This window comes from Periplaneta americana, chromosome 16 (assembly GCF_040183065.1).
Source record: "Periplaneta americana isolate PAMFEO1 chromosome 16, P.americana_PAMFEO1_priV1, whole genome shotgun sequence".
Taxonomy (NCBI): Eukaryota; Metazoa; Arthropoda; class Insecta; order Blattodea; family Blattidae; genus Periplaneta; species Periplaneta americana.
Genome location: NC_091132.1, coordinates 82,146,452 through 82,163,442, shown reverse-complemented (window position 1 = coordinate 82,163,442; position 16,991 = coordinate 82,146,452). Strand labels below are relative to the sequence as shown.

The window sequence follows — 16,991 nt, the reverse complement described above, 5'->3', positions numbered from 1 at the left end:
GAAGTCGAAAATTTGAGTGTAACTTACACTTGTTACTTTTTGTGTGTGAAATAGATACAAATTCTTTTGCGTAATCATTTTTCTCATGGAGAACATAACATTTAGGCGATACTTTATCGATTAACTTGCATTTCTGTGAGGAATGTCGAATTGCAATGGATACACGACGTGCCGATATTAATGCTGTTGATAGACGTGTGCAGTTTCACTTCTTTGAAAGGCGTATAATTTTGACACCTCACTGTTGACTTCCTCTTGCAAGAAAACAATTTTTTCGGCTAGAAATCGATGTCAGTACAGCATTGGAAAATTTCTACGTATTTCGGTGGTTTTGTAACTTATGGATTCCCATTGTTCATGCTGGACGTGCCGATTCAAATATTGGAATATTATGTAACTCCGCCATCTGTCACCCAGTTTCACTTTCAGTACGTAAGAGGCCACAACGCTTCGGAAGCGTCGACAATAAAATTTCTCGCCTGATTCAGAGTTCTTTTAAGTGTGACTCGCACGTGATAATCGGAGATGAAAGTCCAGATCACATCTGAAGCAGAATCTTGCGAGAGAAAGTCGTAAACAAAACAGTGTGAAGGCAAATGGAACGACTAACTGCGTGCGTCTAATGGCATTCGGTTTACAAATTTGTTACAGATGTAATATCAGTAATATTCTCTGGTCCAGAATCTTGATTACGGAATTTTGTTTCCATCCAATTTTTTCGCTCTTCAATATGTAAATCAGCGGTGGCCAAAACTCGAACGGCAGTGATTACATGCGAGAGACAGTCTAAGAAGCAAGGAGACGGAGGAGAGGTACTTGGCATGAAAACTACCATCAGTGGTGGTTCGTGCACTAACATTGAGTTCTTCATCAGCCCCGCGAATAAAAATAGCAAGCTTTGCTGTATCAGTAATATCACTACTGTCATCAAGAACTAATAAAAAATATATACAAATTTTCTTGCTTTTTAAAATATTCCTCAATGAACACAATCAGAAATTTCTTGAATTATCTTCTGGGTATTTAGTCGAGAAATACGCAGTTTTTCAAAATTAATTAACAACTTTCATTGGACAAATTATTTCAGCTACCTTGATCATTACGCTTTTATAAAACTCTCCTTCGTTGGAAGGCTTAAGAGAACGAGCTATTTCGTTCGCCACTAGATAGCTGGCTTCCTTACATTTATTTATATCATCTTTCTCTTCATGACGATGATTGAAGGTTGATTTCAGTTCTTGGAATTTAATAGCTCACTTCATTACTACACTAGCACGTAATATTCAATCAGTTTCTCTATGTTATTATTATTATTATTATTATTATTATTATTATTATTATTATTATTATTATTATTACTATTACTATTATTATTACATCAATAACTAGTAAATAACTGGTAATAGTCATCAAAAGATTAAAAAAAAATTAAAATGCAGATATGGCGTAGTAGTTATTTTATCATTCACGGAAAGATGTAGGCCTATATATTGAGGCACGTATATAAGAATTATGGTTACACTTGCTGATAAATAATAATAATAATAATAATAATAATAATAATAATAATACCTTTTATGCCTGTGTATTGAGCGTAATATCTTGTAATGTCTCTTCTATATACTACTAATTGAACCGTTGAGCAAAGCAACATATTACATTTTCTCCGACAGAACAGCGAATAAATTCCTCTTCCCATTCTGTACGAAACCTTCTGTTCCTGCTAGAGACAGAGGGTTTGTAGAGCGACATGGTACCGACACTGCTTACCATCAGTACGTGAGCGAGACAGAGAGCAATGTACAGGAAACTCCCCTTACCAGTATGAATGTCTTTGATTACAATATGTAATCATGATAACCAGTTTGGTCACCGCTGTTGTAAATCACGCCATGGTACCTTGATTTTACACTAAGTATATATAAATATACCAGCAAAATAAGTTCTTTTATACACATTACTTTCTTCCTCCCCAAGAAACAGGAACACAGGGTAAACTGTGACAAATTTAGGTTATATTGAGTCAAGTATTAAGATTATTAATGTGTCTGAAATTGTTGCTGATTCAGAATATATTAAATGTTACTCGTTCAGGATGTGATAGAGAACCTAACTTACTGCATAAAACGTTAATACTATTTTTCGAAATCATACCCATTTCTGAGTTGTACGTTGATAAACGTTCATTTGAATGTTGTACTCAGTGGACTCATTTGTCGTTCTATTTTGCTAAGAATCAACATTATGTTGAGTCCACTGTGTTTTATAGCCTATATTATGTTTCTCCAATTTGTAGTGATTATTAGTGACGGTCCAGTTTTTTGGCCGGAGTGGTCTCCATACTCTGTACAACGGGACTTCTGTCTATGGAGCTTCATGAAGGAACGTTTCTACTGAGTCACACAGCTGCAGCGAAGACAGTAGGGAGTGTGGAGTTTGTAACGCGAGAGTAGTTTGCTCGTTAGATTGTGTGTATAGGTCTCGCAAGCAGAGAATACCTCTAGACCTATTTGAGAGACGCTAAATAATGAATTATAATTGTTACATGTACATAATAATATTGAAATCTATAATTAATTGGACACCACGTGGGCCAGATTATTCTTAAAACGTGTTTTCTAAAACCATTAATTTTGACTTGTGTAATGATTTGTTCAGCCCTGGTGGCGTATATTCCACCAGTTTGCCATCTGGTTTTGATTGGGATCATTATCGTAGTCTTTGATTTTAAAATCTTTTCATTTGCAGGAATGGGGGCTAGCGATATAAAAACTTCTGTGATCAAAAGAAAGTTTTTGTGTTGTAGTTGCAGCATAGACTTAATCGCGTTGCGTTTTTAATAGGAGTAATGTAAAGATCTGGATGAACAAGTGCGAGCGGCAGTTTTAGCCGTTCGCGTGCAACCTGACAATAGTCGTAGTCGTAACGGTAGGCTGGACGGAGCTTGAAAACAGGGACAACAAAAGAAAGTCGACGAAGATCCGCTGGTCGTGTGCCGTCCATCTTACAATAACGGGGGTGACCAGATATCTTTTTAAATTTCAACGAAGACGTCTAAGAAGTGACGTCTTTTGTTGAAAAGGAAAGAACTTTATCTTAAGGAGAATGTTTTACATATTATGAGGTTTTCTTGCTAAAACATTCCTACTACGATTCATGAGAAATAAAATCTTATCTGACGTATATAAATGGATGAAAGGTACGTTTGCGATATGTGACTTTATTGGTTGGAAACAGGATAATAATAATAATAATAATAATAATAATAATAATAATAATAATAATAATAATAATATATACTAATAATAAATCTGTAGCCGAAATTTTTCTGGTAATTTTCGATTTTCCAAAAATAATTGGTACTAATAATTAACCGCCCTGAAACCAAAAATCGCTTTTTTGAAATTTTTGTTTGTATGTCTGTCGTCTGGATGTTTGTTACCTTTTCACGCGATAATGGCTGAACCGATTTATATGAAAATTGGAATGGAATTGGAATGTAAATTAAGTTCATGTAACTTAGAATTTAGACTATGTGGCATTCAAAATATTTTATTTAAAAGGGGGGTTATAAGTGGGCTTGAATTAAATAAATCGAAATATCTCCCTTATTATTAATTTTCATGAAAAGTATTACATAACAGAAGTTTCTTTAAAACTAATTTTCGATAAATTTTACTCTATGCAAAATGTTGATAGGACCGATATTTAATGAGATAAATGAGTTTCAAAATTACAATAACAACGCCATCTAAGGCGGTGTAATGAAATAAACAAATGACTTCGTCTATAGGGGGCCTTGGACAACAACAATCGAAAGCTATGAAACATAGCCTACAGAGAATGTTTCTGTGTTTATATGAAATAATATCGGAAGCTGAATTAACTGATTTGTATAATTAATTATTATTTCACCATTGGAAAGTGTAGTTTCTGTAGATGGACATAATGCTATAATGTTATTACAGTAACTTCTGAGTGAATCGAGGACAGGTAAGATTAAAATAGCTTCTTTTGCACAGAAAACTTGATAGGCTATTCCGTACATTCGTTTCCTGTATTTCCTAAAATAATTTTTATGACCGAATGAGTGGACTCTGGATCAAAATGATGGCATTTTAATTATTTAAATACAATTTAAATTAAGTAACATAATAAACGATATATCCTTCTATCAAACACGAATGTTCCCTGGATCAAATGTCCTATTTTAATTATGTAATTACTTTATATTTATTTCTAACGGGTGCAGCGGAGCGCATGGGTACGGCTAGTAATAATAATAATAATAATAATAATAATAATAATAATAATAATAATAGAATTGTTGACTCTCGCACGACCCACATTAATCCTTCTCGCTCGTGAAACATGTTGAAATCTTTCTTCGGGATGCAGTCCCCTTCCAGTTTGTGCTCCTTTCATTTTTGTTGGTAATCTTCTATGCGTTGTATAATTCCTTCAATCTAATGATATTTCTGCACTGAACGTAGAAACCTCATCTCGGAAGCTTCTATGCGCCTTTTATCTTCTTTCGACAACGTCCATGTCTCTGCTCCATGGAGCAGTAATAATGGTAGCGCCTCTGTTTTATAGAAATTCAGTTGAGTTTCATTAGGTTTTTATTTCTTAAACTTAGTGTCCTGCATATACCTTGATATTTATGCAGTTTTGCATTCATGTCCATCCATATTTTTCTGATAAGCTATTGTACATCCTAAATATTAAAAGCTGTTTACTTATTCTATTATTTCTGAAACTATAACTACTTTGATCTTTGTGATGATTACTTATAAATACCATTGTTTTCGATATTGTGCTTCATATTTTGAGGTTATTCTTTCTGAATGTTAATTTTTGTGTTGGTTAATAGCGGTTGATGTCGATTAATGTCGGTGAGAATTGTTTATTTAACTGCATTCTCTATATAGGTTTAAATCCACTTCAATTTAATTATATTGTTATTAACTTCCAACATTCAGTTTTTTTAATCGGAAATGTTATCACATTTCCAGATAAAATAAACCTTTATTTTTGTTGTTTTTATCTCACAAAATAATGCGTATTTGATGCCAAAATATTTACATTATTTATAATTTTCTACACAAATGACACACGTTAAATAATATAATAAAGGGTTTCTCATAAAGAAAAAAATTTTTAATTTAATAATAAAACACATAATTTATTTGAAAAGTGCTAATAATATTAAGTCAATATGAAGTACAAAGACTGCGATTAAACATAAAATAGTCTCGTTTTCAAAAAAGTATGGCCCAATTACTTCGCCAGCCCATAATCCGCACCAAACAGTGACTCGTGCTGGATGCAGCGACTTCTCACTGATCATGCGAGGATTCTCCGTCCCTCAAATCTCGCAATTTTGTTTATTCACATGACCATTAAGCTGGAAGTGTGCCTCATTAGTGAAGATTTTTGTCTTATGAAAATCACTATCCAATTCTTGTTTCTTATCCAGAACGAGTCACTGTTTGGTGCGGATTATAAGCTGGCGGACTAATTGGGCCATACTTTCTTGAAGACTAGTCTGTTTCATGTTTAATCGCAGTCTTTATGCTTTATATTGACTTAATAATATTAGCACTTTTCAAATAATTCTTTTTATTTATTTTAGTAGGTTATTTTACGACGCTTTATCAACATCTAAGGTTATTTAGCGTCTGAATGTGATGAAAGTGATAATGCAGGTGAAATGAGTCCGGGGTCCAGCACCGGAAGTTACCCAGCATTTGCTCATATTGGGTTGAGGGAAAACCGCGGAAAAAACCTCAACCAGGTAACTTGCCCCGACCGGGAATCGAACCCTGGCCACCTGGTTTCGCGGCCAGACGCGCTAACCGTTACTCCACAGGTGTGCACTTTTTCAAATAAATGATTATTTATTATTAAATTTAAAAACTGCGTTCTTTATGGGACGCTCATTATATATAATACTATTGTTTATTGCCAAAAAATACAATGCAAAAATTGTAAATTAACAAAATTCTATCACTCCTCTGAAAGAGTGTGTTCTCGAGTTCAGGGAAGGATTCGATACATAATAAATTTACACGAAAATATTACAATAAAATAACGTCTAAAAATTAATAATTACACACAACAAATTGCTTACATATTTTTTTAAATATCAAACTGTTGGAGATAAAGAGATGTGGACATTTATTTATTAATTTGTTATAAATTGTAGGGCCGATATTAGTACTATGGTTGAAAGCAGTGCTCGTTAAACACTTGTGTTCAAACAAACGTTTTGTATTCATGCCTTCGGTTTTGTGTTTGTGAATGTATTCGTATGGTCGGAAATATGTGTGATCTTTATGTATAACATTTAATAATAATGCTAGTATTCTTTTGTTTTTGTTTTTTTTTTTTTTTTGCACACCCCTCGTAGAATTTAACTTGTCTGTTCACCTGGGGAACAAAACTCTATTTTCAAAAAAAAAAAAAAAACCTTTACCTGAACACCTTGTGCATTACTCGTTGGTTTTAGTTCGAACTTAAGTTAAGATACAAATTAGATTGACTTTAAATGTTATGTTAAGTGATCGTTTAATTTAGGATGCTCCTTGTTAGTATTATTATTTACTATTAATTAGTATTAGTAATATTATTAATTCATTATTAATTATATTTATTATTAATGGTATTATCGCCGCGCTCTCATGCTTAACGTTCTGCAGGTCTTTGAGCGGCCTCGTGCGTAACATTCGGCATGTCTTTGAAATTTAATTGTATTATTATTTCAATTTGTTGTGTCGCCGCTCCAATCACTCGCCTCAATTTCAATGTTGCAACCAATAAGCTGCTTCCATTATAAAATGACACTTACTTGTCTAATCCACGTGGACTAAAACCGACGTTGCAATGTCTTGTGCTGAGGACGAACATTAAGGTATATGATTAAAAACTATTATTAAAAAGTTATTATTAAGAATTGAGAATGTCAACGTACTCGTATATGAAATAAATAATAATAATAATAATAATAATAATAATAATAATAATAATAGCCATTTAACAATATAACAAACTAGTGCTTATTGTTACCGAGGAAGTTGACGTGACAACGTGACGCTTAGAGTGGGAAAAATTGTTTTAAAAGCACATCGCACGTTATTGTATGATGCCGGGATGTTAAGTATGAGGCCGCGGCGATAATATTTATTATTAATTGTCATTATTGAGTGTAATTAGTTACCTCCGCCACCGAGTATTTACCCATTTGCAGTGTGAATACATGCATACATACATACATACACACATACACACACACACCATCCAATTATACTTTTGTAACCGGGTATTCCTGTAAATGATATTAAAGGTTTTGTTTTTCAAATTTCTTTTCACTTTCTTGTTCTATTCCTGCTGATAAATGGCTATAAAATGATCATTTCGGTTCATGTACTCTGCTAAAATCCCTTGCTATCACGGTCCATGCACATTTCAAGAGTAAATTGTACTGGTTTTATTTCCGGCTTTTTCATTGAGGATTAGGGCACGGATAACTATTTTGTTCGATTGATTATTAAGAATTCTACATAATGAAGAGAGGAAGAAGATAAAGAAAGGTAGAGTAAAGAAGAAGAAGATTAAAGAAGTGGAGTAAGTGAGAGGTGGAGAGAAAGGTTTTAAGAAAGAAATGGAAAAGGGGAAAGAAGATAACAGTACAGTATATAGTCACGAAGCTTGAGTTGTGATGGTGCTAGGAACAATAGACTGTGCCGATACTATTTCGCATTGTGTGTAATGAGGCGATATTAGCGATCCTAGTGGTTAGCAACTATCTATAGATGCATATTTACTACGTATTGAGCTTCGTGACTGCTGTGATAACAGCAAGAAAAATAGGAAAGAGAGGAAAAAAGTGGCGTAATTGAAAGAGTGAAGAGGGAAGGAGGAGATGAAAAGAAAAAGTGGGCAGGAGAACAAAAAGAAAAAGCAGAAGATGAGGAATATTTGGAAGAATTCATTGAAACAGAGGGATAACATCATCATTTTCCTGTTAATAAACTTTTCGAACTGTAAGTCTTGTTTTCTATACCCCTGAAATCAACTGGATTACAGTTTTGTCTGTCGATCCATTTTGTGAAAGCAATTCATAGACACGCACATGTTACTGCTTCAGCTCGCGCTCTCCAGATGGCAGCTCTCGTCATTTGCGTGTGATTTGACACGGAGAAGTCAGAATCTCCATTATTAGAGCAACAATATAGCTATTTGTTACTCGGACAAGTGGACTCCGATAACAAAAAGTCTGGACAGGGGACCGCGGGTGTTAGGTGGGGAGGCAGATGAACGATATTTTCGGCGTAAACAAGTGGCACTGAGAGATTAAAATACGCATATGTTGAGAGGTGTGAGACTTGACCTATAACCTCAAATTTCTCACTCAAAGGGTAGATACGCTTCTGGTCCTCATTAAAAGTTCAGTAGTTACCGTACTGCTAGTTTACGCACAGGAAACGGAAATAAAAACATACTATTAGCGCAGAACTCTCCTACATGCTTTGTACAGTGCAGTAAATAATTGCGAAAAGATGAAAACCAGCGGTTATATTATTATCCATGGCAGGGGCAAGTAACAATTTTTGTACTATCATATATTATTTTCTCCGTTCCATTACTCTTTCATCGTATGATGACGCAGAATATCTGCATGGAAATATCATATGTACTTCGGTACATTGAAATAATAATATATGATATGCGTAAATCACGAAGTGATTTAAGACGGCGCTTATTCCGTCGGATCCCGGCCAACTAGTCACTCATAACGAGTGCACCTCAGCACATGTGTGGACTTCGGTCCTATGTTCATAGACATCTATGACGTAGTGCAGAGGGCGGCCACTAGAGGGAACCCAAGAGTTGAACTCAATCAGAGACAATTCTGTCCGACGTCGGGGTTGTATCCGGTGTGGCTTAGTGGATAAAGCATCAGCACGTAGAGCTGAAAACCCGGGTTCAAATCCCGGCGCCGGAGAGAATTTTTCTCCGTTCCATTACTCTTTCATCGTATAATTTTTGTACTGTTTTTATTTTCTGGACTCAGAATTGTCTCATTCTCTCTCTTTTTGTCTTTTTTCCTTGATCAAATGGTTAGTATGCATGTCATTAGTTTTGAAGTTCTGCAGCAGATGGCGATAGAGTTAAGGGTACGAAAATTATTAGCATAACTTTTTTTATAATTAGAAATAGACATCTAGATACTTTATTTTTTGCAGATGATCAAGTTCTCATTTCTAGCTCAGAAGATGGCTCACAAAAAGCTCAGTATAATTAAATAATACTGTCCAATATAACTTAACACTATCTGTAAACAAAACTAAAATATTAGCTTTCAACGGTTCAAATACCATAAGAGCCAAAATCATAGAAGGAAAAACCGTTGAACAAGTCAATTGCTTTAATTATCTTGGTTGCAATATCTCTTATTTTAAAAATGAAGACATTTTAAATAAAATTAATACATTTAACTATTTTGTGGTACTATAAAGAGATCTCTAAAAAAGACGAAAAGAGAAACTAAACACTCGACAATGAACACGCGTTGTTTTATCGTGAGCAACATTTTGTGTTGCATTAAACTGGCTACTAAACACGTCTGCTCCTCTCACTCAAACGTAATGATACAGCGAAGCTCGGGATAGAGCATGCAGGAGGCGCGCATGCGCGGACATGTGACAGCAACCCATTGTTGCATCGAAAACACGGTTTCCTGCATTGTCAGGATCATTTCCGCGTCAGTCTTATACATATAATTCATATATTTCATATATATTTTCCGCGGGCCAGTTTTATTTTCCCACCCCGTAGATCGTAGGTAAATAGAGACTAAGTATAGACCAGAGGTCTCCAAAAAGCGTATTGTGATTCGTGCTCTCGATGCTGCCCGCCGAACACAGTATGCTGTAAGGCTAGAAAAGGGGAAGAGACTCGTACCTCAACAGATGGGAGCGATCAATAGGGGATCGCGGTAACGGTCTGCTTAAGTTTACAAATAATAACATCAAAAGAATAAGAAATATCATACGTTTGTATATTATTTTGACATACTATGAAGCTGGAGCCCTGTCTGTTGCTATTGGCAAAAGTCATTGCAAATTCAACCTCTTCTGTTCTATGGTGCTTTTCAGTGCCTGGAAAGATCTTCTCCAGTTGTATTTTGTAATTACATTTAGAAGTCATTCAGACACAGTAAAATGTTCATTAACTCCTCGGATGAAATTGGCTAGGTGAGCTTTGTCATTTCTATCTGTGCTTTTGTCCAATGCAAGTGAGTAAGCTACAAACTGGTTAATTGTGGTTTCGACTTCAGATTTAATTACATTTACAATCTTGAAATTCCTTCTCTGAACTGTAATTGGAAACAATTTAATTTTCTTAAACTTTGACTTTGTTCTGGACATAGTATTTTAGTAACGTCCTGTATGCATGATTTTACGAATGATTTTTCTGTAAAGGGCTTCATTAATTTTTCAATATTACAAGCTAAAACATAGCTAGCAAAAAGCTTTTTTTTCTTTAAGACTGAGGACACGTGTGTGATTTGTGTTTGTATTTTCTTGTTTTATATTTATCAAAATATTTCTAGGCCTACGCATTTCACCTAAAATTAAACGAAAAACTATATGTTTGTCATGCGGAACTGAGTGTAAACGTTTTGTAATATACTGATTATTATGCATAACCAACAGCTATACAGATAGCCCCAAAATAAATTATTTTCACATGTCCAACATGCCTGTAATTGTATGATATTCTTTGTAAAGAGTCGAGTATTGTCGTCGCATGTTGAATTTTAACACATCCTTAAGAATTTTCGAACAAATTAAGCATTTCACATTCTCCCCACTAACTCGAAAAAAAAATCTCTTCTCCTATTCATCATTGAATGTACTACGTCCATGATTAGAAGACATTGTGAAACGGTGGAACACCCCGACCAACACAATGATAATAACAGTCCGGCACTGCTCTTCGTTTACGCATAAACATTGAGTACCTACAGTACAGGTGGGGATGGGTGAGGCGGAGTGCGCTCATTACGTACTGGCTTCGGTTCCGTTCAGGGGCTTACTCGCGAGTACTCTTTTGGAGACGACTGATATAGACTATTGCATAGATCAGCTCCAAACCCATGGCATTCACCTGCGCGAAACAATAAACCGGTAGGAAGGGATATTTGTGGGTGAGGGTTTTTCTAGTAGAAGACGGTCAGAAGGAAGTGGGGTAGGGTGAGAAGTTTTATAAAGTTATGACAGAAAACATAGTTCCCTAAAACTATGGTTTCAAAATTATAAGATTTATTTCATTTCACGCTTGCAGCCTTAATGAGATGAAATAAATATTAAGAGAGTAATAATTGAGAATAAAATTATAAAATTATATTAGTAAAATATAGATGGCATTTAGATTAAAGGGTTTATCCTACAAAGGAAAGATTCTTCAGAAACAAGAACAATTACATTTTAACATATTAGGTGCCTTAGGATATGAAGGAATCTAAACACAGTTGTCAAACACATAGCTTCACATTTTTAATTAAATTCGAAGTAATTTACACTAATTACAGCAAAAAGTCATTTTTTAAAATGACAAGCCTTTTTACCTAAACACCATCGATATACTACTAGAAGCATCTTGATATATTGCAGTCGGTGAGTAACATAGCACGATAGGCAACTTCACAGCACGACAACCACCTTGACACCAACTTATACACTCCTATTCTATTGCAAACAGTAGGGTCATCCATAAGGAAGACGAAAATACTGTAGGTTTCTGAATGGATGCCACCATTGAAGAGTTATACTGTACAGTCAAATTTCGTTATGTTTGTTCGCTACTAAGTGAATTTTATGTTGGTTTCAATTGTGATACTCTCGCCAAGATCATATAACATATTCGACAATGCTGGGAAGCCAAGAGAAAAGTTTGAGCTTACAGGGCTATCTTATTGTATGCTTTTTTCCATCAGTTTGAAGTTAGAAATGTCTTACCTTGGACGGGGGTAGTGGAGGCGCCCGGCACCTTGAAGCTACTGCCAGACGATGACGTTTCACTCTTGCGCCGATGGTGGTGATGGTGATAGCTCTCGAGGTCCCGCAGGTGGTTCGTAAAGGGCGAGTCGAGGAAGGGGCGTTGCCCCAGGGCAAGGGCGCGGAACTGCTGCTGCTGGCCTGCTGTACGACACACAGATACAGATTGATTTCTATCAGTCATAGAAAATACAAATACAAATTATGTTAGAATTATGAGTTAAAGCAGTTTGTTATTGGGTGCTTATTTTAGATATTCTTTTCTCCAATTCGAGACAATCATTCCGTTTTCATTAGTCCTCTGAAAATTCTACATACATGCATACAAAACATATTCAATTTTATTTTTGTCATTAATATACTAAATGAATTGGAGGTTGCAGACACAGCACATGTCACTATGTGTGGCGTATTGACATGTGCTATTTCTGCAATCTCCGATTCAAATATATTATACCTGAATTATATAGTAGATCATGTATAATTATTTTGTGCGAGATCGTGCGTATTTGCTAGGTTTCCGCACAAAACCAATCCGCGGAAAGTCTAAAATTCCACATTCAGTATTCCCAACCTAACACACATAACAATTTCCCTCTTCTTACCGGTTAGTGACATATTGATTTTACTGCTTTAGGCTTTTAACATATTATTTTTAGAGACGTTCAATATAGTAATAATTATAAATTGGAAACTTACCACTGCAATTTCACCTAAATTGCACTGTTAATTATTGTTTTTAAATATTTGCAAAAATTAAGTAAACTCTACAACTCCACTAAAAAGTTAGGGGTAGTTACCCAAAGAGCGCGCAGTCCTACAAGAGCACGCAGCTTTAATTTTCTATGTTGGCTGCATTGCAACGAGCTGAAGTGTAACTTGTAAGAAGGTATCTTCATAAGCGATGTTCTGATATAGATAGTCACTTTTTATTGCTGAGGATTATGCTAGTTATTGGTAAGTTGCAATTTTTTATACTAATCTTGTAATTTTGTGTATATTGAAATTAGTTTCTTTCTCAGGAAATAATTTTGAAATAGATTTTACAATGTGCGCATGGAAAACGTTCTTCCTTAACCTGTAAGTTCGCACAAAGCGGGAAATCAGTTATTGCATGCTACTTCCATCTATTTTAATTTTTTGTCAGTACAACCAGACCTCAAAGAGGGCGCACAGCTGGATCCCTCAAGAGTGCGTGCGTACTCTTGGAGGACACTAACATTTCTAGCATTGTCGGATAAAATAAAGCAGTTTAAACTTCTTCTAGAAATGTTAGTGTTTCTTATTGATGTTTATAAAGGTTAATTTTTATATAAAATGTTCTACTAAATAGGTATACTTTAGTATATTTACAATTTTGTAGAATAAACATCGCGTGATTCTTCATTTTAGGAAACGTCGTGTAGGGAAAGTTGCATCAGCTGAGAGAGGACAGATAGTTTCAATTGTGTGTTGTCTGTCTCCAACAGGCGTCTACATTTCTCCAGCTATTATTTTTCCGAGGAAGAGACTCAATCCTGAATTGTACAGAGATGCTCCTGAAGGCACCTTGCACCTAATTTCTGATTCTGGATTCATGAACACGGAGCTTTTCGTGGAATGGCTGCAACATTTCACAATATTTGTAAAGCCAAACAAGGTTGATCCAGCTCTTCTAACCCTGGATAACCACTCTTCGCATTGCAGCTTGGAAGCAATATTATACTGCAGAGCACATGATCTAGCCCCTTGATGAAAGCTTCTTTGTGCCCCTTAAATCTGCCTATTCTACAGAATGTGATAAATTTATGGTTCGCAATCCAGGGCGTGTGATAACTCACAGGGAAGTATCTTCTCTGTTCAGTAGAGCATATGAAAAGGTAGATATTCTGGAAAAGGCGAAGAATTCATTCCGTGCCATAGGAATCTTCCCTTTTAACCCAGAAATATTCACGGAGGATGATTTCCCATCGTCTGCAGTGACATCTAGACCAGAACCCAATCAAGAAACTGAAGAGAGCGAGCCTCAACAGGAAATTCATTTACATCCTGATGTAGAGGAATCTCAACAAGTCCGTCAAGATACATTTCCAACAAATTCTATCCCTCGTCCTGACGATGAAAATAATCTGAATAGACAAGTTTGCTCGCCGTCCACTCTGCTTCGTCTACCTTCAGCAAACCTCCAAACAAAAGGAAGAGGATGGGGAAGAAATCAGAAATAATGACGTCATCTCCATACAAGAATGCTCTGGAGACATCAGGGAGGAAACAAACCGAAGGAACTGATCAGAAGTCCATTTGGTCAAAGGAGAAAAAGCGACTGAGAATTGACCCAGAAACTCCCACAACATCCAAAGAAAATTGCAATATTTTCTGTCCAGTTGTAGTAAAAAATATCAGGAACCGTTGACAGAAGACTGGGTGCAATGTGAAAACTCCAAAGGGTGGTGGAATGAAGCCTGCTCATGCTATGAGGGAACTGGTGTATTTATTTGTGACATATGTCAGCGCATACTCTTGAAGGACTGTATGCGCACTCTTAGATGCTTGTTCCTACAAGAGTGCGCAATGCCCAGATTTTGATTAAAGGGCCAATACTCATCTATAATTTCTTGTGTAACTGATTTGTGTTTTATGTTTAAATAAACAATGTTCAATAACTTTAATGACATAAAAAGTTTTTACTTTATCACTCAACTTTAATGCTGGCAAGCAAATTAATTTATGTGCGTACTCTTAGAGTTCTTTCCCCTACTGCATTCGTGATGCAAGTAACATTAAGGAAGCCGTGAAAAAATCAACAAACTTGCCGATGTTATTACTGCAATATGTTATATAAATAATATTGTTAAAATATTAAAATGAAAAATAAATCATTACATAACCTTACCGTTTGTTTTAAGTTCGCATTTATAGACTGGGGAAAAAAAAGACAGACGTATATCACGGCCTGCTGGAGTATAGTAAACACAGAAAACATTTTAAAGCAACAATGTTGAAGATAGATATTTTTGTTTTGCAAATTTGCCGTCATTGAACAGAAACCAAGATGGAGATTTCATTGCAACTAATTAGAAATTCCTCTTTCAGGTATGTAATAAACGATCTTCGCACAAAATAATGTACGATACACGAGCGGTATGTTTTTTTTTCAATTCTCGGAAATTAAAAAAGCTCAACTACGTTTCGCTTTTTCAAACTTTTCCTCGAACATGAAAACTTCAACATACCGCTCTTGCAACGCATATTACTATTGAATAACTTGTTTAGTAAAATACCGGTTTTTCAGTTAATGCGTAATGTACACAGGCGAGTCAGTAAGCAAATTACAATTTGAAGCAGCTAAATATATATATGAAGAGTCCCACTGCAAAAAAGGGGGAATGTCGTAAAATTGTGAAAAATGAGATGAAGGTTCAGTACTATAGATCAAAGGGAGTAGAATACAATACACTTTGTTGCGCTGCAAGAAAGATGATAGTTCCAGATCTACATCGTGTTGAAGAATTGGTAGGCCTATACCACGCAAAGAGTGGAAATGTCAAAGTTTAAATTGCATTTCCTGCAAAATGCAATACATTCGACATTCCCCCTTTTTGCAGTGGACTCTATAATAAAACGCCTAGATCACCACTAGATGGCAATATTAAGTGTCAAGATGATCGATGTACGTGTAAGAGGTACAAGAGAAATAATGAAGCAGCAATTGTAAAATGGCGGCACCTCTTTACGAGTGTACCACTATCGAATAGTGCTCTGTTGTGCGATTTTTCTGACTAAAAAGTCTGGCAACGAAGGATATCCATAAAGAAATTCTGTCCGTATATTGTGAACATTTTGTGTTGTAACCGGATTTCGCTACCTGTCATAGCTTCCCAAGTGTATCATGATGCTGGGTGGTCACCGGTCCCACACATGGCCGAAATTGCATGAGAAAATTTCTTCCCCCATGAAGACTCGAACCAGCGCGCATTCCGTAACGCGATTCCTAGACAGGATGCCTTAGACCACGACTCCACGGCATTGATAATAATAATAATAATAATAATAATAATAATAATAATAATAATAATAATAATAATAATAAAAATCGAGGCACGACAGTTCATGAAGGACCATGACCGACCATTCGGCTGCTGGCCTCACGTCCACATCCCGAAGCAGAGGTGCACGATCATCCAATCAGAATGGTGGTATCGTGATGATTTCCCCAACCGTTATAGCTGGCTTTCGTAACCGGATTTCGCTATATATCGTAGCTCCCCAAGAGCATCACGATGCTGGGTGGGCACCGGTCCCACACATGGCCGAAATTGCATGAGAAAATTTATTCCTCCATGAGGACTCGAACCAGCGCGCATTCCGTAACGCGAGTCCTAGGCAGGATGCCTTAGACCACGACATCACGGCGCAGGACAAAATGATATTGATAATGACAACAATAATAGTAATGATAATGATCGAATAATAATAATAATAATAATAACAATAATAATAATAATGATAATGATAATTCTACACGTCTCTGTAGTACAGAAGGTTGGACACGCTGACACTCCGAGTTGATGTCCTTTTAATCTTGTATTTTGTCTACAGTTTTTCTGAAGATTCAATCTATCTTATGACAGATCAAGGTAATAAAAAATAATAATAACATTCGATAGTTCGGTTGAATTTGGGAAAATATGATTTTCTTTTGTAGTTGTCAGAAAGAGAATGTTTGTTGCAAAATAGCTGTTGCTGGTGTTCATGAAAAATTTTAACTTCACAATTTTTAATCGATTAGGGACACACTGTACCACAGATATAAATGAGGTACTGTTATATGAACGCTATTGACTCGTTTGGACAAAGTCTTTGTGACAAGTTGTTTTAAAGCTGCACTTTATTTTAGTCTCTGTTTCATGTGACATCGGACTGGAATCATACAATAAAAAAGTTTTC

At 35.7% G+C, this 16,991-nt stretch overlaps 1 protein-coding gene across 3 annotated transcripts in view; it reads right to left on the bottom strand.

Moving 5' to 3' along the window:
- The window catches only part of LOC138716535 (runt-related transcription factor 3-like), a 464,689-nt gene that overhangs the window by 241,628 nt on the left and 206,070 nt on the right, over positions 1 to 16,991 (bottom strand). For 2 of the 3 annotated variants that reach the window (XM_069849688.1, XM_069849689.1), the window contains exon 3: positions 12,027 to 12,209. In XM_069849688.1, the coding sequence (XP_069705789.1) occupies positions 12,027 to 12,209 (183 nt within the window). The remainder of the gene's footprint in view (positions 1 to 12,026; positions 12,210 to 16,991) is intronic. The other variant, XM_069849690.1, reaches the window with a different exon arrangement.